The following is a 22231-nucleotide window of genomic DNA, read 5'->3' as shown; positions in this document are numbered from 1 at the left end:
GCAAGTACCACTGGAGAGGAAGGCTGGCACACGGGAAGCCACCGGTGACTGCTTTCGTGTCCGCCATCTCAGATATGCAGACGTTTGCCTATAAATGAAGCACTTCCTTCTCAACCAGACTAGGAGCAGAGATACACCAAAATTCAAAGACATCTGAAGGAAAGACTGGAGCAAGGCCCTGTTCCCGCTGGACTTTGTTAAAACCTCCCATACGCATCTTCCTCACGCTCCCCTGAGCTGCTTCCAGGCCTTTTCGGCTCCAGGTAAGGGGAAGAGGCACCATAGATGGTGAGACACCATCTAGAGAAGCATCACACAGAAGCAGCTGTGCCTCAGCCTAGGTAACCTGCACTGTAATACTTCATTAAGGAGAACTTGTTGCCAGAGAGGCCAAAGGGTTTCAAGTATAAAGACTCTCCACGGCTGCTACAGGACTGGTGATCCACCTGCTCATCCCAGGGATGAGCACGGCCCGCGGTACCAAGGCCACCTGCAGGAAGGTGTTCTCTGCTCTCCAACTCTGTGTCCAACTCCAACTCCCTGCCTCTGGCTCGGCTGCACTGAGCTCACCCTTCGGTTTAACACGAGCATCAGAAAAAGCAGGTTAACACCTTCCGCAGCCTGAACCGCTCCATCCTGCTCTCCGTCCGCATCCCAGGCAGAGAGGGAACCTGACAGCCACGCACGGGGCTTTTACAGAGGGGAGGGATTCTCCTTCTGCCTCCTCCTGCCCACAGCCGCAGTCAGGAGCAAATCCCAGACCCTGCCAGTGGGGGACAAGAAATGCAAAGTCCATCACGCTCTCCCAAGTCATTGCATTATTTATGCTTGCCCCTAAGTCTCGCTGTTCAGGCTGTATTCTAAAGCAATTGTTAATGATTTGCTTGATGCTCTCACTATACGCAGTTGTCCTGATTCATTCTTGACAGAGAAACATGTCCTCCTTAATCCATTTTAAAGGAAATAAACCACAAAGACTAGTTAAGTGCCCCTAAGGCTCTTACTAGTCCAACATGTTAAGGCTAGAAAGGAGAACATATTGAAAAAGAAATTGCAGGCAATTTTTCATGCAGTTATTTTACAAACTGCACGCCTCCTGTGAATAGCGAGGCTGTAGCCAAAGCTGGGTGCCCCCAAGAAATATTTATCTCCCAATAACTGCAATACTTGGCAAGTGAGATCACTCGCTACGGATGGGGAAAAGCGACAGAGCCAAGAATGCTTCAGCCAGGGTGGACCCTTCTGCGGTCAGATCGGTCGCTCCAGCGCGGAGCTGAGACACGTCCGCTCCCACGTCCCTGCAGGTGACCACGGCTGAGCCGCCTCTGCCTGGCGATGGAGGTCATCTCCAAGACGGCGCTGCGGGACGCGCCCCGTTTGCTACATAGGCTGAAACTTCACTACCCTCTTGAGTTTTTAAAGAAAAAAAAACACATGTTCTGAAAAGAAACCCAGTTTGAAAAAAAAAACCAACCAAACGAACCAAACCAAACCCAGCACAACCAAGCACAAACCAAGGCACGCCACAGAAGAGCAATTAGCGCTTCAGCCTCTTCCTCAGCTCGAGCACATCTTATAGCTTTAGGTCTCCCCAGTTGAGGGGAGGTAACGGCAGAGCGTTGCTCAAGAAGCCAAAAGAAACAATAGTGTCCCAGCTCTTCTATTAGTCACCAGAAATCGAGTTATGACTAGACTCAGCAGGGCTCAGAGAAAAGAAAAAGTGGTGACTTCATGCTGGACCAGACTTTTTAAATACAATTTTTTTTTTTTTTTTTTTTGCTAGAGACTCCATCACCACTTATTAGAACATTTTAGGTAGAAGGGTGCCAAAAGGAAAGGGGTGGGGGGAGGAAGGATAAAAACCACATCCAAAAGTAGGACAGTTGCTATTAAAACAGAAAAAAAAAAATCCTGTTTGAATAATTTTATTCTTAAACATGACAAACTTCTTCAGAGTGTTTTCACAAGTACTTGTGTCTGCTCTACGCGGCTTGGTGAAGCCTGTAGAAATGTGTTCTGGTTTGCAAAATATTAATTAAAAAGACAAAAAAAAAAAAACCCAACAGAACACAAATTGCTGTAACAGCAGCAGTACTTTAAGGCAGCCCCTGTTGGGGCAAGGTATACCTCTGGGGTAATGGCAGGAGCTGAAAGTAGCAGAGGCTCTGGAACCAGTAATCGGCATTTTCTTTGGGACTTTGTGATTTCTGGAATGTGGAGGCAGTTTCCTATCTGCTAAGCCTGCTCTATTAAGTATTCACCTTCCTCTCGCACTTACTGATTTTGCAGCCTGCTTCCCAAGCTCTAGGTAGAGGCACTTCGCCTTCTTCGCTCGCGCTCCTGAGGATGAATGTAAACACCACTGACCCTGCCTTATTCACCTCCCTTTGCATCCCGTGGCCGTTGCAGTTCAAACTGGGAAGGCAGAAAACCAGAACCCCCCTTTCTCGCTTTCCTTAGCGTGCGGAAGCAGCAGCGCCTGGATAGGACAACTTTGACATTAGCCTGTCTTCTCCCGCTACTGCCTGGGATGTTCTTGCTAGTGCAACATAAAAGCAGAGACCCACACCACTCTCAACAAGCCTCGTGTGAAGATCACAGAGCAGAATATCAGTGCAGTAATACTTGAAATACTGAGACAAGGCAGACACAACAGCCTTTCTTCCTCACAACGCTTTTTCAACTAGCTTTTTGATCCAAGTCTCCATGCAAATCACAGAAGACAATTGTGCTTCCTGCATTCACATATAGGAATAAATAGCTCTGGATCAGTTTTCTTTATGGCTGGATTACAGAACCCCCTGAAATACTGATACGCTTATGAACAGCAGCACTGTGCAGTTCTGTGAGTATCCTTGGACACGCCAAGTTCATCTAGGATGCTGGTGCATCTCCTAGGCGTATGGCCCCAAAGAAAGTTGTGTGCTTGCTCATGTTGATGGAGATGTCAGCATGGACCATTTTCACAGCAATCTTCTGCCTGGCTTTGAGGAGGCAGACCCCAGCTGTATAGCAGGTATTGAAGTTGGTCTTGCCGGTCTCAATACTCCGAGTGCATTGCAGAAAGGGCTTTTCATCCACCACCACCTCATAGCTGGCAAAATCTGTGAAGTTTATGTAGTATACCTGATGTGAAGCAGGAAGAAGAAAGGTATTAGGGAGTGTATTTGTGCACATGGAACAAGTCCACATTCCCTTCACTGTGTACACCTATGCTGTAAGGATGCTAACGATCCCTTCCTTGGCCCTGGGACACCTGCACTCATGGGAGGTTGACTTGTTCGAGGGAGAAAGAACCCCAAGGCAACCAAACACGAGGATACTCTGTATTCCACTTCATACTAACACAAGCATGCAAGAATCCGTGGATCTAAGGCTGAGCTACAAATCCTCGCTTTAGACCTTGCTTATTACAGGAAAAATTACAAACCTGCACAGGCTTAGTTACAAAAACACGTAGGCAACCCTATCTGCTACAAACAGCCTTTCATACAACAAACAAAGAGAAATATTTTAACTGAAGTCCTCTTTCACTTACCTGGTCAGTCCTGCTCTCTGGGTCCCATGAGCCTCCTTTAGTGCTGACATCAAAAATGCCCTAAGATGTACTGGGAGTTACCTTCTTTGTAACTGGACTTGAGGTGCTTTCAAAGGCATAAGCTATCACAGGGAAGATGCTCTCCCAACCTCCACAGCTTGGAAGCAAATGACCTTATAGTGTTTGTACTGATTTAACTCTTGGATCTAGCGCCTAAGTCCCCTTGACTCCATTCCTCATTAGTTAACCTCTCCCACGCACCGATTCTGAAGTACTATGAGATGCATGAGCAAGACCTGTCCAAAGAGAAGTCACTCCCAGCGAGCTGCTTCTTCCTGATGGAAGAAAACCAGCCATTCTGGATGCATCTGCTAATTCTTCTTGGTCTACACGCTGCAACCACAGAAGCTACACGAGACTGCATCCCCCTTTTTCCTTGATGGACTACAAACGACAAAGGCTTCAGAGGCACAACGTTGTGGCCAGCAATTAGCATTAAGCACGTGGGAAACAACTATACTTCGGCCCACGTAGAGTTATTTTTCCTGTCCCCATCCAAATCAGACATCCAAATCAGTTCTGTGGAAGAGCTCCTAACCTGACACCCACAGCCCGCTTTATCCGACTTGGTACAGTCCCAGCGGGGCTGTCAACCGAGCAGAGGCAAATCATGAGCAGGACGTAATATTAGAAGCCCGGAGCAAGGTGGAGGTTACTTAATTGTGGTTGTCTTGCTAAAATCTGACCCAGAACCTGGACAGTTTTTCAGTCCACAGGTGGGTGGACGCCCTGCATGCTCTGGAAGGGGAGAGCTTTGTAGCTCATGCTCAACGCAGCTCAGCAATTCTGTTCAGAGATTTGCAAGACACTGGGAGAGTGCGTTAAAGGACTGTCTCCTGCATTTTATTGGAATGGGGAGAGGAAATGATGTCTTAGTTAGCCGTATACTAAACCATAATGCAGTAATTTATGACTTTGTTCAGCCCTTTTTACAGAAGCAGGTCTGTACATCCATTGTCAGTACCAACTAAAGCAGCAGCCGAGCCATCCCGCTGCACAACGCGGTTGCGGGCACATCGTGTCGGTCTGAAGCTGCACAAAGGTGGGGGCAAAATGGAGTTACCTGGGCTGGAGTCTGGCCAAGCCACTGGGGCTGAGAGTCCTACGCTTACAAAGGGTGACATGGCTTCGCAATGATCACAAGTTGTCAGGGTTTTGGTCTTAACGTCTCTTTTAAAGCACAGAGCCTAGCGTCCTGCTGGGACCCTTGTTCTGCCAGGAGGTTTGGATGTGCTGGTGAGTGACTGCACAGACAATATGGAGGATTAAAAAAAGGCACTGGTGGCGTGTGGGATCTGGCTGGGTGCCTGCGCATGTGTTTCGATAACTAATCTCTCGCAGCTGGTGTCACGGCGAAACGTGTGACCTTGCACTCCGAAACTCTAACGTCTTCCTCCGACACACATCTCCTAGAGCACGAAGTGGTTAAAAGTACATACAAGTTCTTGGCATTTGCTAGTTGTCTGGAGCCCTCTCGTGGTTCATGCAAGGCTTCCATTGGAACACAAGAATAGGAGTTAGGCCTAGGACCGTACTCACTTCTACCTGACTATAGATGAAGTATGTGCCGTCCACCAGTACCTCCAGCTCCCCACTGCGGGCATGCAGCTTAAACACCTTGGGGTTCATAGTGATGCGAGACCAGTCATTGAGGACTCCACCTGAAAGATCTCAGTATGAGAAAACGGCAGTCACTCAGTACCCGTCAGAATGAAAAGCGCAGGAGCACAGAAATACAGTGACATTGCAACGTTTCGTACACAACGGCTGGCACAGACCCAAGTTGAAAAGTCAAGTAACTCGGTAAGAAAATCCCAGAATTAAAGGCTACGGTGTATTAGTTTGGACTCCTCTCTACAGCTCCAATTACAGCATCACTCGGTGGCGGATGCTCATTTTGTTCCGTGCACAGCACAACTGATTTACGTCTCTACTTGTCCTCATCAGGAGTAGTTCTCCTCGTCCTTGGAAAGAGCCGTACGGCCTTTTGTACTACGCTACGTTCATCCCCAGCGCTGGGTACAGGCTAGCCTGCCTCCTCCTCACGCTAAGTTAAGCTTATTATTATATTTGAGTGCTTCACAGGCCTGAAAACATGTTCCCAGTATCATCCCTGCTCCAGAGCAAAGACACTCTGGCACATGCAAATCAGTGCTGGTACTGTATGGCATTTGCTAAGTTTTCTTAGTTCACCTGAGAGGCCAGGGGCTGACTTTTCACACTGTTTTTGTGTGTTCAGCCACAGATCACAAATGACTTATCGCAGCCGTGATTATAAAAGCACTTCTACAACTCAGACCCCAGGCGCCTCCTGAAGAGTATCTGCTTGTGGCCCTTGTAAGTGCTTTGTTACTGGCGATCTCCCTGCTGTCGGGGAAGAAACTGCAGCAGAAGTAGAACCAGGATCCGATTCTCCAGGAAAGATCCTCAACTGACATTACCCAGCCTCAGGACTATTAAACCTCTTCCTCTACTTTCCAACTCACTCATTCCCCTCCCCACACCTCTCTGCTTAGTGTCCACACTAAACAAAGTGGAGCTTCAGCAGGCGGTGTGCTGAAGACCACGTCAACAAGTACGTCCTTGAGGACCACCGCAAGGCTAGGATGAGAATGGTGATCCCTGTCCTTGTGGGAATGGGACTACACGTGGCTGGTCTGTCAGTCTGCCCCCCTCCCAGTGCTGCTGGGCAGGAAGATGTTCTCAGCAGTGGTGTCATGATACAGCCTTCACCCTCGCTATAAGCCTTGGGATCATCCCTAGAAGAAAACTAGCTCTTGCAGCAAAAGAGACAACAGTGTTATGGGAAAAATATTTTGTGCAACTACGAGACCAGACCACCTCTCAGCACACGTATGTGCATGGAGGCCAACTCAGGGTTGGAGGCCAACTCAGGGTTACACAATCAATTTTAATTCTGGTATTCCTTGACTTCAGCATTCTTGACTTTGTAACTAGCGTTATTTTAACACATGCTTTGTCATTCCATTTCCTAGGTTTTTAAGAGCCAAAATAACAACAAAGTATGAAATTGCATCACGTCACACCACATTAACCCCTAACTGGGGTCCTCAGCACGGTCAGGGGTTTATAGATCCACCACCCAGTCCTCTGGCGCTGGAGCCAATGGAATAACTGACAGCGCGAGCAGAGCTCTGTTCTCTGGAGGGGCCAACGAGCAGGTCCAGAGGACGCACTTCGCTACGAGCCGAGGACAGAGCCGTTCTCTGTAGGTGCCTTGTTTTATCAAATACAAGTCTCTTCCTCCCAGTCTTCATCTGCTGCTCAGCTCCCTGCCCCCAGTCGCAAACCAGCCAGGCCGTGTTTTCTGCTGGCTGTCAGCTGGACAGCATTAATGGCTCGCAGCATCAGATTGTTCCCGAGCAGCAGGGAAGCACACTTACAGGGCAATTCCCACTCTTAGGGAGTAGCGTGTGCTCTGTAAACATACAGGCTTCCCATTAATAAAGGGATAATTACTTTTTGAACATAAGCAAACCAGCATCTTTTCTCTCGTATTGTTTTAGGAACGGCCGGTTTCCTTTTTGTTTCGGGGAGCTTTTCCCCCACCCCGCTGTAAGCATGCTTCCCTGACCATGAGAAATTTCAGCTCCCACAGCTCACGTCTGCTGAAAGGGAGAAACTGCCTTTCAACAGAAGCGCTGGTCAGCCCTCATCATCCCGTGCGTGGGGGCAGAGGCTGGCGGACAGGGGTCCTGCTGCAGCAATCCTTGGGAGCTGCAGCCCTCGAGGTCCGGGACGGGGGTACGTGCACCAGGGCGGCTGCCCGCGCTCCCTGGGGAGCTGCGCGCGGTGACTCAGGCCGGGGACAAGACAGCCAGCTCCTCTCCGGCACAGCCAGACATCGTGAGCAGGGAGGCAGCAGCTAATGAATGAGACCCAGCTGTTGGCAAGAGGAGCAGGAACTCGAGCAGAAATTGGATAGGGATCCAGGGAGGAAGGAGGAGAGCAAAGAGCTGCCTGTGGACGTGAAGCGGCTTGGCAGGACTCGAGCTTAAAGCCTTAAAGGCTGTTGGTGGGGGTAGAGATGCACGAGGGACCGTGGGGGCTGCGTGTGTGCAGGCTTGCAGCGTAAACGCGGGAGGAGCTAGTGGCTGCGCACCTCTGTGTCCTCACACTACAGCTGTGCCTGCCATAAATTACTGGGAAAACTGGAGGAAAACAGGCTAATGGGGCTGAGACAGGAAAAGGACGCACTGAGGGCTTAGAATAGAACACAGTGGGAAAGAAGGCTGGCCACCGAGGGGCTGAGGAAAACTGACGGTACAACAGCGGGTTGGAGGAGGCGCATCATAGGCCTGGAGGTCAAGGAGAAGGGGGATTCAGCGGGACAAAACTACTGGGATGCACAGGACAGAGACAGCCTGGGAGATAAGTAGGAGCGCAGGGGAAACGGGGATGGAGACTCAACAGAGGACTCCTCCAAGGGGGTCTGGGCAAGGCAAATCAGACTATCACGGGGTGAGCCAACAGCAGGGATAATCAGGGACCCGGGTTATAGAGTGGACTTAGACCCAGGTACGAGGCTACGGGTGCAGGACGGGCTCTTTTCAGTAACTGCCAATATCATGAGATCCTTACCATTCTTCACTTGGATTGCTGAGCCTTGGCCTTGAAGGTGGACCACAGCTGGCTGCAAAGGAGATCAGAGGGATTTAAAATTAATGGGGAAAACTGCGTCACTTTAACTCGACACACCTCCACAGTACTGGTGACCAGTACAGAGGCATGACAGTACCCTCATATCATTAATGCTTTTCATAAATGAAAAAAGAATATCAGAGCAGCAGACAACAAACTGCTTAAGTACTGGAGAAGAAGTGAGAAGCCCAGGCTACATTAACACGGCTTTCTTTTGAGCAATAAAAAGGGTGAGATCAGGCAGCCTCTCTGTGTAGCTATGATTTATCACATGCAAGGAGGGGGGGGTTTTTTTCAGAGCTACGCCATCGAACACAACATTAGCAAACAGAACCAGTAATGTTTACAAAAATCCAGCCAAAGCTGGGTTTTTCCCTTGAAAGAAGATGAACCAACCTGGATGTCTCTGGAGCCGGCCTTGTCTGTGGCACCTGCAAAATACAGTTTCACATTACTGAAGAAGAAGCTTGAAAGAGCTGCAGTAAACACTCCTATAAATAAAACTTCTCTTCCCATAATAACCAATAAACCCCTATTTTTAACAGAAGGAGGACAGTAAGAGCGGTATGGGGTGCAGCTTAATGTTAAAAAGTACATAACCAAGAAAAACATTCATCCTATTTTATTCCTGCATTTCTGTCTAACATCATCAAAATTCCCCAACATTATTCAACCAGTTTCCACTAGAAGGAAAAATTGCACAACCCTTTTCCTGATCGGTAGTGGCAATAAAGTCTCTTGGCTGCAAAGATTACAAGTTTCGCTCTGCAGTAACTCAGGTCATTCATTGCATTCAAGCTACATGTTGAAATCTCTTTTCCCTGAGAGCCAAATCTCTATTAAAGATGAGATGCTTGTGGGCAGCACTCTGGAGTGCTAAGGACCTCATGCTGCTCCTGGCCTCTGCTGTGGCAATTTCTGAGATATAAACTGAAAAGTCAACCGAGTCTTCCTTTGAGAGCCATGCAGACTATAGGGTCACAGTCCCCATTTCTCTGAGGATACGTTTTTTAACAATAGACTGTTGAGAGAGATACATATACACAAAAAAACCAAACACCGCTGATGTGAACTTCCACTAATCTGCGTTTTAAAGAGTTATTAAATTCAGGGATTTTAACAAGATCATTGGCACATGACTCCAGGGGGAAACAATATGGTGCAGATACAAAGAAAAATGAAACCAAGAACTGCAGGAGAAAAACATATTTTCATCTGGCTGGTATGGGAGGCAAGATGCCTCGGCTCGTGCCGTGCCTGGGCTGGCCTGGGGACTGTGCTAAGCGGCAGCCTGCCTGGTGCCAATGCAAAGCCAGGCTTTGCGTCAGCTTAAGAGGAACTAACACAAACACTGAGTCACCACCGGGAAGAGCCACCTTGCAGCCAGTTTGCGCACACAGAAATCGGTCACTGGCAGACTCCAGTGGGATGCTTAAAAGCAACTGAAGCTCCACGGGTCTTTGCTGGTCCTTCTCTGCGTCTTCTCCTGACGGGCACCACCTCGCCTGCGGCATCGCACCCTAAACCACTGCTGCCGGGCTCCCACCGCACAGCCCAGGGGGCTGCAGGACTCCTGTTCCTCTTGTCCTCCCATGGGTGCAAGGGTGAGCCCAGAAGCAGCTGAGTCCTAAGCCATCGCCTTCAGACCCTACGCTGTCCTCAGGTGGAAACCTGGAGCTTTTTTATTGATTTGTACGGCAGCAGTGCCCCGTGGCACCCCCTGCGTCCCCCCGGCGTTTGCGGGGCTCCGAGCAGAGAAGGGAACAGACACGTTACCTGAGGGGCCCTGCAGTCCTGGCGGCCCCTGGGGGCCCGGCGGGCCAGGGGGGCCAGGCGGTCCCATGACGGTTGTGCCGGGAATCCCGGGGATGCCGGGAATGCCGGGGGGACCCTGGGGCCCAGGAGGACCCGGCGGCCCTTGGGGACCGTTGGGCCCTGGAGGACCAGCCTTTTTACCTGAAAAGCAGAAGGGCAGATGTTAGCTTCTCCACACACTGAGTATGGGATGGTCTTTTACCTACAGGAAAGCAGAAAATCGGGGATGGCTTGTTGCCGGCTGGAGGGCAGGGACAAGGAGGAGCACCCAAGCATCCAGGGTGGGGTGGAGGTCCTGCAGCTCCGCACCATGAGGCCAAGGCTGCCGGCAGGGCAGAAGCAGGACGCTGCCTTGCAGGCTCCTTCCAGCACATGTAACTACATTTCAATAAGGCGTGGGGACTCCCCAAGGCCTCCCAAGAGATGGAGGCTCAGACGGTCTCTGCCCCAGCGCTCTGGCCGCAGCCCTCCCCCGGCCACGGGGCTGGGAGGTCCCGCAGCCCTCAAAGGCAGCGCGCCCGAGAGCTGGTCGCACCCCCTCGGCAGGGTTCGGCTGCTCCCTTTGACCAGCTGCACGCTGCAACGCAACACGGTGAAAGCCGGGCTATTAAAAGTCAACGCGAACCACTCCACAGTCTCTCAGTTTTCTGTTTTTTTTTGATGGAATACAGCTGCAATCTTTTCTACCTGCTGTCTATGTAGGCATTAGTATACAATCCCCATGGCTTGCTCTCCTGTCTGAGGGAGAGAGGTGCCTCCAGAGGGCAGTTCAGAGCTGAACTTCAGCTCCTCTCCACCAGCTGCCGAGCGCCCAGGGCGATGCAGGAGGCATCCCCACAAAGCGGGGCACGTTTCTGTGGTGCGATGAGGATGCACTTACCGCGCACGAAGGACCTAGACGCTACAACACCTCAAAATACTTAGATGTGCGCCTTGGCCTTTGGATGGAGGGGTAAGGGAAGGACTAACCCGATCAGGAGGATGGAAGCACTGAAGAACTGCCGCGATCCTCAAACACATCTCATCACGCGGTCGCAGGAAGAGACACAGCACAACCATGTACGTAAAGACTCTTCTCAGGCGTACACACACAGTGGACTGAAACAAGGCCTGCGGGGAAAGCTGACCTGTGCTCTCCTCATTTTCCAGATCCCTGACAGAAATTAGGTTCTTTTGAAGTAGTTTTTAAAATGCAACTTTGTAAAGGCTTTCAAGCCAGAGAGCTTTATTAACTTCGCAAAACTGCTTCAGTTGCTGAAACAAAGTCCGCTGTAGGACGGAATTAAACACTTCTTTTAGATGACAGCAGCAGTTAGGATACAAAATAATGGTTTCTGAGTACATTTACGTGCTTGTTTCTCTACTAAATATCCATCTTTCTCATGGAACAAAACTATGAGGAAAAACTACTTCAGTTACACAGAAGTGGGAACCTCTAGATGGTCCCTAGCCACGAACAAGGGCACAAGAAAATCAGCGTGGGGTGACTGCGCGGTTCAGCGTCAGTGTGCAGAAAATCAAGTTAAAGTTAGCACGGGTGGTTAAAGTAAAGCAGGTGTCCTACAAAAACAGGGCAAAGCTTAAGGGGACAAATTGTTCGCAGCAGTATTTCTGCCCCGATTAGCAGCCGCGTCTTCAAATCGGAGCTGGCAACAAGCCGGCTTTCCTCTAATCCGGCAATTCTCCTCCTCCTCCGGCTAATGGGAATTATCATCTTGCATCAAACCCCTTACCCGTTTCCCCTAAAGCACTTACTAAACTCTTCTCATTCACATCCCCTCCAGTCTAGGCCGTCCGGATGAAGGATCGTAGGCAGTAAGTCAGGAACCCTGCCGCTGTCGCTCCTTGCCTTCCTTCCCAAGAGGGATACACATTACAGCTGGTTTAACTAATCTGCCTCAGAAATCTGGTCTGCTACTAAATGAGCTGCTAGTTTAGCAGTAAAACAATTGCACATAATTCTGATGCCGCACAGGGACACTTATTTTCTGATCATTCCCACTCCTTCAAGTAATTTCAACTACTTTTCTGCATTAATGGAACCTCGCTTAATGAAGTCACAAGGCAAAAAATAGGTATTCATGAAGTATAAAGCTCCCGATTCATCTTCTAACCAAGGGGACCCCAGCACCTCTCCAGGGAGGGTCTCCAGCACCCAAGTCCCAGCGTCCGAGTCTTTACCGACATGCAGTAGGCAGCCCCCAAAACTCAAAGCAGGCAGAGCCAGTAAGTTTTCCTTGATCATCATTCGCCAAACAATATGCTCTAATTCTAAAAAAAAATTAAATGTGACAATACCATAAAATTAAACGCTTTTATACAGCGCTACAGCTGTACATAATACAGCTCTAAGAGATCCCTCTGCTACTCCAGAATTGCTACGAATACCACAGTCATCATTTGTTATTAGTTCGGCTGATTTAACATGGGATTAGGATTTCAGAGTTTTGTTAGAACAAACTTCTCAAACATAAAATTTTATGCTGCTTTTGAGGGTAAATAAAAACTAAATTTCTAACTGTGGCCTGTCTCAGCCTCTTAGCCGTAAATGAGTTTGCATCCAAGGATTAAAAACGACCTGATGCGCTATTAAAGTAGCACAGACATGCAAAGCTCAGCTGCTCCTGCTGCCGCAGGTCCCGACGGCGGGCTGGGGCCCGGGCCGTGTACCGGCACGCGAAGGAAGGTCTCTCGAGGGACTCAGCAAAGTGCTGAACAGCTAACTTTTCGGTTAATTAAATATACATCAGGTGGCACAGGCAGTAAGCCGAGAGCTGGTGTGGCACCTGAAGGTGCTTTGCTGCATAGGCTTGGCCATGAGCACGTGCTGCACGTCGACGCCTGCACGAGCCCCTCGATAAACCGAGCTCCCCGGGCTGCGGGGGCAGCACGACGCCAAGCTGCACGCAGCTTCCGCACGTCTCGTAGCCTGCAACCCGTTGCCAGCGTGCACCGCAGTTTAAAAGGTGCGCGGAAGTGTTTTGCTGGTTACAAGGAGCAAAAACGGGTAATCTGACTGCGGCTCCCTGAAATCAAGACTGCGGCATATTTTTGAGGACAAGTTTAGAAAGCAGCTCAGATCCTTTGACTCGCTTAAGTTCCTGATAGCAAGTAAGTGTATGACCCAGGAGTCCTACCCAAACAAGGACGGCATCAGACACCCCATGGAAACACAGGGCTGCCTCCCGAATAACCCAAGTCACAACTACTCATCGATATGCATTTTAAAAAATACCCACTTACCCACAGCAAACGGCTCGAGGAACATAAGAAAGTCAGACAAAATACCCGCGGGCTGGCCAACACTCGGAAAGGACACATAAAATAATAATTCTGAGGTTAATACGTGACCAGAAGCGAGATGCAGAGCGTGTTTATGTCGACTTCAGTGGGTCTGAAGGAGACCCCAACCCGCAACAAGAAGCACGGCAGAAGGGGATGAACAGCTAAAGCTGTTTTGGTGGAGGGGGCCTGGCAAAGAGCAAGCGGCTCCCGATAGCTGGTCCGTGACTCTGCTCAGCTCAGCCATTGACCTATAGCATCTCTGGAATTACTTCTATACAATGTAATGAACTTCCTTTAGCTTTTAAGGAAGGCTTTAACGAGTGCCTCTGTGCTCCCGCCACCGCTGGGTCATGCAGCCCTGCCATGGCAACGCGGGCGCAGGACAGCAACCCGTGCACGTTAATCCCTGCCCTTCCCCGAGAGGCACCCTGTCGTTGGTTTCTCCTTCGTGTTGGCCAAGGAGAATTCATAGCTGGGTTCACAGGTACAGAAAGAAAAATTAAATTAAAACTCAAACTTACCTTTTTTCTTGTTTTTAACTGAACTTGGACCTACAAAGAAAAGAAAAAAGTGAAATTCAGTGATCATTTCATCTTAGAAAATCCCCACTGTCCCCAACACCCACCGACCCAGAGGGTGCCTCTCCAGAGTTGAAACAAAATTAGCAACACAACTGATGAGCCGGTAGAGTTTTCGGTTTTCTACAAGCAGCTGCTGTGAAGGTATAACAATTTTACCCCCTCTCAGACCCCAGCAACCTGCGGCTGGTGTAACACAGGAGAGGGAGTTTTGGTGGGCTCTCCGGGAGGGCATCTCCCCCTTCACTGCAAAGGTGCATTAAACCACCTGCTTGTGGCCAACGGCAAAGCTCAGGCGACAGATGCTCTTCAACCTTGAGCCAGAGCTTTACTCTCAGATACCAGCTTAGGTCCAGCTCTGCTGAACACCGCTCAAGAGTTTTGCCACACGTATCCCCTGATGGAAGTACGGCACATCAAACCTTCGGCCAGCAGAAATCCTGAGGCTCAACAGAAACCATTTAAAAATAGGATCCCTACACAGCGGATTATTTCTGAAGTGGACAACGGAAGCATTTGTGGTCTGTGCAGACATACATGAATTTTCTCTGTTAGCTTGAAATCGCCAAGCTCAACATTTAAAGCTGACACGTTTTACTTTCCGATGAGAACAGGTTAGAAGAAAGTTAGCATGACTCAGCTCTCAGCTGAGAGCAGCAATCCAAATACTCGTGAGCCAAATTGCTTAAAAATAATAGTAAAATACTAAAAAAAACCACAAAAGCGAAGAATTAGTACGAACTGGCTTATTTAAACAATGGGAATACAAGCCTCCCTATCAAGAAGTGAAAATATTTATGGCAAAGCTGAGAAACTACATGACTTTTTAAGTAGAAGCTGAAGTGTGAAACACATTCCAGTGCTTGCTCAAAAATGAATCAGGGATGGGAACGAACTGCAAAAATCCCCAAATATTCCCTTGCTGTTCACCAGTGAAATCCCTCTGTAATCTGGTTTTAAACATACATTGAAGATTGAAATCACCTTTAACTGATACACGCTTGTAACGCATGGAAGGTAACGAGGTTGCTTTGAGTCAGCACCGGTACAGAAAGACTAATTACCAGTTAGTGCACAAGTGCCACGTTCCCCTGGGGAGATGGGAAGGTGAGAGGAGGACAAGAGAAATACCCCGTAACCTTACTGACGCCTTTTCAACAGGAATATTAATTTGCCTACGTTGTGCTGTCGGGTCATGAAAAATGATGGTATTATCTAATTTATTACTTCTGCTAATTTACTTTTTTTTTTTTACTAATCCATATATTCACTGTATTAAAGCACGTAGGTAGGATAAGACATAGGTTTCTAACAATGCCGGTCCCGGTATCTTGCTAGGGAGTGACAGTGAAGCCACCCAGCAGGTGCTCCACCAGCAGATGAACTGCAAACCTTTAATGTTCGGCAAACACCAACAGGCTCCTCTTTCTGCATTGCAGAAGGAGCCACGATCGCGCCGGCGACCTCCACCAGCCTAGGCATCTTAGGCACCAGCTAGTTAATAACATTTTCAGTGAAGAGGAAAAAAAAAAAAATTTTCTGGGGGACGTCACTTGAAAAACAAAACAAAACCACCCAACGCAGCAAGAAAATGGGAGTGCTGCGTATGTGTCTCTCCAGACCTCAGAGTCACGAGAGTTTATTTCATGTTATATATATCACACCATTAGCGCTATAACCAGAGTGAAAGTACAAATAGCTGCGGCGAGCCAAACACATTTGAAATGGATGGAACCAATTAGCTTCAAAGATGAATGGGAGGAATGAGAACCACATGCGATGTCAATGTTCACAGTCTATATTACAACACACGCATCTGTTCCAGGCACGGCAGAGAGAGATGTTACGGCTGTGCAAGTGAATCTTTCGACAAACACAAAAATACTTCTGACATGAAAAAAAAAAAACACAATATTATTAGCCTTGGGAGCTTCTGAGTCTCTGGGGTTTGCATCTGTTCGTCTCCCAACAGGAGGGGATGGATGATTTGATTGTAGCAAGGAGCCGTAAGGTTCATCCCATGCACCAGGAGACAGAATTTTCCTCATTTTTTGCTCAAAATGGTAAACTCATTGCACCGTCTCAACTTAAGTCTAAAACGGTAACAGAGCCTCTTTTGAGTTCGGGAAGCAGCGTTCCATCGAAGTAACAGATCTGCAGTTCCTTCAGTATGAAAGGTGCTGAGGCACAAGGCTCACGAACTTGACTTGATATACGTCGCCCCATATGTGCAGAGGAGGGGAAAAAATAAAGAAATCCTTTCTGACATGCTTTTTGAGGCCACACCCCAATATTTCAGCAATAAAGGCTGCTAAATGCTGCAGCGGTTGAATGCGTATGACCCACTGGTTAGCTGTTAGTTGATGGAGCAGGTGAAATACCTACAAGTTAGGCAAGTGTAAGTCTTCCCTAGAGTCTTCTCCTACACGGTTAACCCCACCTCGCCATCCCGCTCCTTCTGTGGAGGCGCTCCTGGGTCTCGAAGCCTTTCACGCTACCCACATTTCTTTAGCGTAGGTTCACGGAGGCCACCGGATGACTTGATTCCAAGGAAGGTCTCTGAGAAGGTACTTTTTCTTTTCCACTCCGAGATGCAGGCTGCAGGCATATGCACTGCGTTCCTCTACAGTATCAAAAACATTATAAAAAAACAAGTCACAGGACACCTACTGCTGCTCCGGAGTCCACAAGACCTGCCATCTTCTTGTAGAAGGAAATTGGTTTGACTTGAAGAATTCTCCACTGATCAACCTTGCATGCTACTGCTCTCGTCTCTGCTTTCAGGAGCTTCACAGTGCATTTGAGGATTTATTCCAGTCCCGGAGGACCTGAGAGCAACCCAACCGGTCAGCTGGTCCCCAGCACCTCTTCTCCCTTCTTCATAAAAACAACCCTGAGTTTGCTTTTCTGCACTTTTCTGACATCGTCTCTGGTCCTCCTAAATTCCTTGAAGCATCTGTTACGAACTTGCTAGAGATCAAGCTCGTGGCCTGGACTGCTCGTATTAAACGCGACAGCTACCCAAGCATAGCTATTTTTTTTTCCGTACGTGCTTGCGCTCAATTTTTGTACTTCTTCCTACCAATCCCACCTACCTATCTCCCACCACCTTTCTGCACGCTGTCTGCTCGTGTTTGTGGTCAAACCAGACCCCAGACCTAGGGAAGTCCACCCCCTTCTACGTTTCCTGTCTTTCATCTCAAATTAAATTTATGCTTATGCTCTAATCTGTCCTTGAAGGAGCTGTCAGCTCTATTCAACCCTTCATTTTAGCTTTGCTTTGCAGAGGGAGGAAAGTCGACAAGAACCGTTAATACAGAAGAGGACCAGGATATCAGGGAGGACAGGCTGGATGGCTTTGAAGGATAATAAGCATAGAATGAGATTCAGTCATACATAATGCATAGTCCTATAAATTATATATACAGAGGGAATAATAAACTGTTTGGCTGGATGGTGGAGCTGCTCGGATGGAGCTGCGGCGGACAACGTCTGCACGTGCTGAGTTGCTGTCACACAGCCGGGAAAGGCAGAAACGCAATCCGCAAACAGACCAGTGGAAATACCCCTGCAAGACATGGGGCGATACACCAGTAGGTGGGGGTGAAAAACCTGGGAGTAATGCAACCAATGCTGACCATCTACATACAGAGGGATGAATTTAAATGAGGACAACTTCACAGACGGGCTCCTGGGAAGGTCGAGAAGCGGTCAAGCAGAGCTCGCCCAGTTGGCCATCAACACCGGGGAGAGGATGAGGGCGCCGCTGGGAAAGGCTATGGTGCTGGGCATGGAGGGGGACGACCTGCTAGGGCTTAAAGGACAGCACTGGCACGTCCTCACGTGTGCGAATTGCTCCCCAAGACCGTTAAGCTGGGAATAAGAAGACTCCTCCTAACCTCCGGAAGGAGAAGCACAGTTTTGGAGGGGGTCTTCTGGCTCAGAGCGAGCCCTCCGGTGTCACGGGTCACTGCTTAAAAGTCTCTCAGAAGTTCACCAGTCCCTTTGGAAAGTGGTGAGGTTATTTTTTGTCTGACTACTAAAGCCATAGCCGCTAAGCTATGTGCTAGCCTGACTTCAAACGTTTAAGCTAGCTACCTGATCCACTTCTAAAATTTATAATCTCTTTCATTGGATTTCCTGTAGGAAAAGCCCACCGACTCCTGCTGTAATAACTCAGGCCAGCTCTATCCCCTGCCAGCTGAGTTCTTGAAGACAGGACGGCATGTCCCCAGCCAAGGCGTTAAGAGCAGCAAAGCTGCACGCTGGGCTCTTGAAGACCCTGGCTTTGAGCGGCACTTGAGACCTAGACTTCTCCAAAACCTTACTTTCCACATCTGTTGGGGAAAATAAAAGGGAATGATAACAGAAAAGGAGGGAATATAAAGCCAGTAAGAGCAGTAAACTTCAAGGGAAAGGGACAAGCAGGGAAATACGGCTCTGTGTGATCACAAACAGCCTCCCTGGGAGCCTGCTGCCTGCAGAGCCACCCAGCTGGGCATCTGAAGGGAAAGGCTCCAAGCAATGCCAAGTCACTTCTAGCAGAAGCACTCTGAGTCACTTCAGATGCAAACTTGCCACCTAAGCTAACGAAAATATTGGCAATAGATGAGTTTTTGTCGTGTAAAACTGCAGCTGTGGCCCAGCAAGCAGCAGAAGACATCTAACCATGCTTCAGGGAGCAGGTTCTAACCCCCAGCTCCTGCGGCCCTAGCATCTGCTGGATCATTTCCAGGGGCTTCAGAAAAAAAACCAAACAGATGGTGATGCAACTCGAGGATATTACATACGACATGTTTTCTCTTATAGAGATTATCAGAGTTTCCTTCCCAACCCCCACCCCGATTTTTCTTTCTGCGTGCTACACACTGCTATGATTTACTATAAATACAAAAATATAAAAAACTTCTTTAGGACATATGCTGATATAAATAGTATATTAAAAAACCCCAGTGTTCACTTATTAGTTATGTGTGTGGATTAACAAGAAATAGTTTAAATTCCTGCAAAACAATTCAAACTAGTTTTATTGACAGGAACAGATTTTTGTAACTACACTTATTTTATATAAAAGTTATAAAAGGGTGACCATTACAGAAATCAGTTGAACAAAGGACGAGTACCTCGGAAGGCTGCGGAACTTTCTCAAATTCTCAGTTGCCAAGAGCAGAACAAAGCCAATGAGCGTCACTACCATATTCTAGCAGCACCCACATTCAGTCCAGAACAAAGACATCTGCTGATGCCTTCAAGGTGTTCAATCATTTTCGGAGAGGTACACTGCAGCAACCGCCGTGCCCGCTATAGGCTGTGCAACCCATTTTCAGCATTCGCTGCTTGCTCCTGGGATTATTAAGGCATCCCTTGTCGATTTTCCTAGCACTAAATTACTGGGGTATATCATCAATCTTCTTACCTAAGCACAGCTTGTGTTATCTAAGACCAGATAACACAACTGAGCCATCTCCATATTACAATCACCTCTCTGCCTCTTCTCATCTCTCAGACGGAGGTACTGAGAAGTTATCTTCATCCCAGGTTAGAAGCAGAACCAGAGATAAAATCTCCATGATTAATGGGATGTTAGTGTCCTCCAGAAACTCCACATCACTTCTCACTCATTCACAAAATAAGCATAAGGCGACCTGAAATCGTTAAGTCTACAGCTACTTTCAACACAAACATCTAATTTTGAAGACAAAAACAGAAGCAGGGAGCTCCATGTGACTTATCTAATCAGCACATTTTCAAAACTATATTGTCTTTGTCCACTAAAAAAAAAAAATAATAAAATTGCATCTTTTTCTTTGAAGTATGAGCTTCTGGGTGTAGTTGGAAGGAGAATACTAGATTCAATGATCACTGTTCTCAACAGCTATGGAAATTTGTGTAAAGTATTTTTCCAAACCCTGCTAACCATCTGGTTTAACAAAGAGACCACTTGCTAAATCTCAGACAAAGCTCTGAATACTGCCCAAATCCACCAGTAACTTCTGGAGAATAGATGGCTGACGGAATTTGAAATGAGTTCCTGGACATTAGTCAGGATACAATTTTTGATGGAGTTATTGAAACACGCAAGGGTGCTGGCCAAAACGAAGTTATTCTCCACTTGCAGGCAGGGATATTTTTTTCTTCAAGGATCCGGGACTCTCAATAAACACAATGCACAAAGGGAAGAGGAGAAACAGAAGCCGAGCACGACAACCAGGCTCTGTGGTGCAGCGGATGAGTGTCGCGGGCCTCAAGTCCTGCTAACCCCAAGGTTACCATTCGACCCAACAAGGCAGGTTGTCACCATCTCTCATCGAAAGCTCTGGCCACCAAGTGCCCTCCAGTTGTGAAAGCTCCCACCCCTCCAGGAAGGAAGTTCTCTGCCACTTGGGGCTTCCTAAAAAAGAGGGGCAACGCAGATATTAAAATGTTACTGGTCCTGATCCATGCCTGGGAATTAACCAGTCGTGTCAACTTTTACAGACATGGAGACCAGAAGGAACCATTAGGGTGATCAAGTGTTAAAGAAGTCCCACCCGTTCAGCCGTCCATCGATCCCTCTACCTATATTTGACCCATACTAAAGGCCTGAGGGGAATGGGGTGGGCAGAAAGAAAACCTCAGGTGTTACTTGACATTTCAAGTGATGAAGAATCTCCTACCTTCTCTGATATAAGTTGTCTCAATGAATAATAAAAAACCGCCACTTTAGCCAAACCTCCAAAACACAGTTGTTTCATTTACAGAACTGGTGTAATGATATTGACTTCATTCACGTGGGTATGAGAAATGTAAGGCTTTTCAAATATTTTTAAGTGTGGCGTTATTAATGCCAGACTATGGTGGAGTTGGGGAAAGAAGGATGTTAGCTCCCAAACACATGCTTAATCTAGAACATGTGGTTTAGGGGGAGGTTTGGAACCAATATGTTTTCAACATTTTCAGGAAATTTGGTCTATCCAGATGAAAGCTTCTTGGACCCTACTGAAATATCAGTCAGCAATACAAATACTGAAACAAGAGGAATTTTTTCCCTTCCCTGAAAAAGAAAGTTTTTCACCCATTCCAGAGAGAAAGGCAACAGAACTTGAAGAGCAGCTTTGGTATTATTACTCCAGAATATTTAGAAAATATGCCAAATTATAGATCTAGGAAAATATTTCAGAAGTAAAACACATCGCGCACTACTTGAAGCTTCTGGCATGCCTTGCCAGAGTGGTTTTTTTGGGGGTTAAGCGTGGAGGAAAGAGGCTGCCCGCAATTACAGGCAGAATGGCTGAATCCAAGTCAGGGATGCAATGTCCCTGCTACAAGGCTAGTATTAATTTCAGTAAATCAGAATATAGCGAATATGTCACCTAACAGAACGGGGAGCTCGTTGTACAAAGTGGGGGAAGGATCAAACAGTGCTGCTTGATGTATTCGTATGCAAGGCAGAGCCCAAGGCCATTCAGTTTTTCCTCAACAACTACTGTTGCTCCTCTCTCTGCTTTTGCTTCCATTTTAGTTTAAACTCTTCAAAATTCATGTGTGAACACAGTCACCCTTAATCATCTTTTTCTGGTTATATCTTAAATTGAGATGCTCCGTGACGGCATCCCATAAAACAGCGTTCCCTCCTTGTCAGTCCCAGCCTGCTGCTCTACCTTCACTGCGCTTAAACTCTGTGCACAGTAGAAACACAAGCCCTAAATTTCAGGAGTCTCAGCTTAGTGGTAGCCCTGTCGTATTCTGGAGTTATAGGCAGCTCAGACCCCAAGACTGGCTCAGAGCCAATTTATAGCTGACACTTCTGATACCCCACTCCTGTGCTGAACCAAGCTGCCTAATGCTCAGAGCCAGTCTCCTCCAGCCTGAGAGATCAAGAAGAGTTCGCAGCTCATCTTGTGCTCTTCTGAGGCACTCCCTCGGCTACATCCACTTTTTGAAGCTATTCTTCTTCTTTAAGGACTTTTCACATGTCTCCATCCGTCTCCAGGGGAAGTGTCCCACACTGAGGTCTCCCCCGACACTTCTGGGACGCTGTGCTGTTTGGCCAGAGGGTCTGAGAAGAGCTTGTGCATCAACACCAAAGGCTGAGAATTATTTCTCTTGTGGTGAGTTAGGTATGAGAGTGGCTTTCTGCTGCCTCACTGCTCTTCTCCTCTGAGCAATCCGTCAAAGGACAAGCCTACATCCATGTGTCATCCAGATGATCCGATGCTGCTCCAGGAGCTCCATGGATCAGTAGCCCGCTCCCTCCCTATTCCTCTGATCCCATACACCAGACCCCAGTTCAAGCCCATCGGTCTGAAAACAG

General features: G+C 47.9%; 1 protein-coding gene across 4 annotated transcripts in view; it reads right to left on the bottom strand.

Annotated features, from left to right (window-relative positions):
- Nucleotides 1-1909: 1909 nt before the first annotated feature.
- The window catches only part of EDA (ectodysplasin A), an 81608-nt gene continuing 61286 nt past the window's right edge, over nt 1910-22231 (bottom strand). Inside the window, exons 3-8 of one of the 4 annotated variants that reach the window (XM_075106562.1) lie at nt 13882-13911; nt 10037-10216; nt 8657-8691; nt 8201-8252; nt 5138-5268; nt 1910-3126 (exon numbers count right to left, since the gene is read on the bottom strand). In XM_075106562.1, the coding sequence (XP_074962663.1) occupies nt 2875-3126; nt 5138-5268; nt 8201-8252; nt 8657-8691; nt 10037-10216; nt 13882-13911 (680 nt within the window). In that variant the 3' untranslated portion in view covers nt 1910-2874. The remainder of the gene's footprint in view (nt 3127-5137; nt 5269-8200; nt 8253-8656; nt 8692-10036; nt 10217-13881; nt 13912-22231) is intronic. The other 3 variants (XM_075106563.1, XM_075106564.1, XM_075106565.1) reach the window with 3 other exon arrangements.

Source organism: Phalacrocorax aristotelis, chromosome 11 (genome assembly GCF_949628215.1).
Source record: "Phalacrocorax aristotelis chromosome 11, bGulAri2.1, whole genome shotgun sequence".
Classification (NCBI taxonomy): Eukaryota; Metazoa; Chordata; class Aves; order Suliformes; family Phalacrocoracidae; genus Phalacrocorax; species Phalacrocorax aristotelis.
This window is presented reverse-complemented; position numbering and strand designations above follow the sequence as displayed.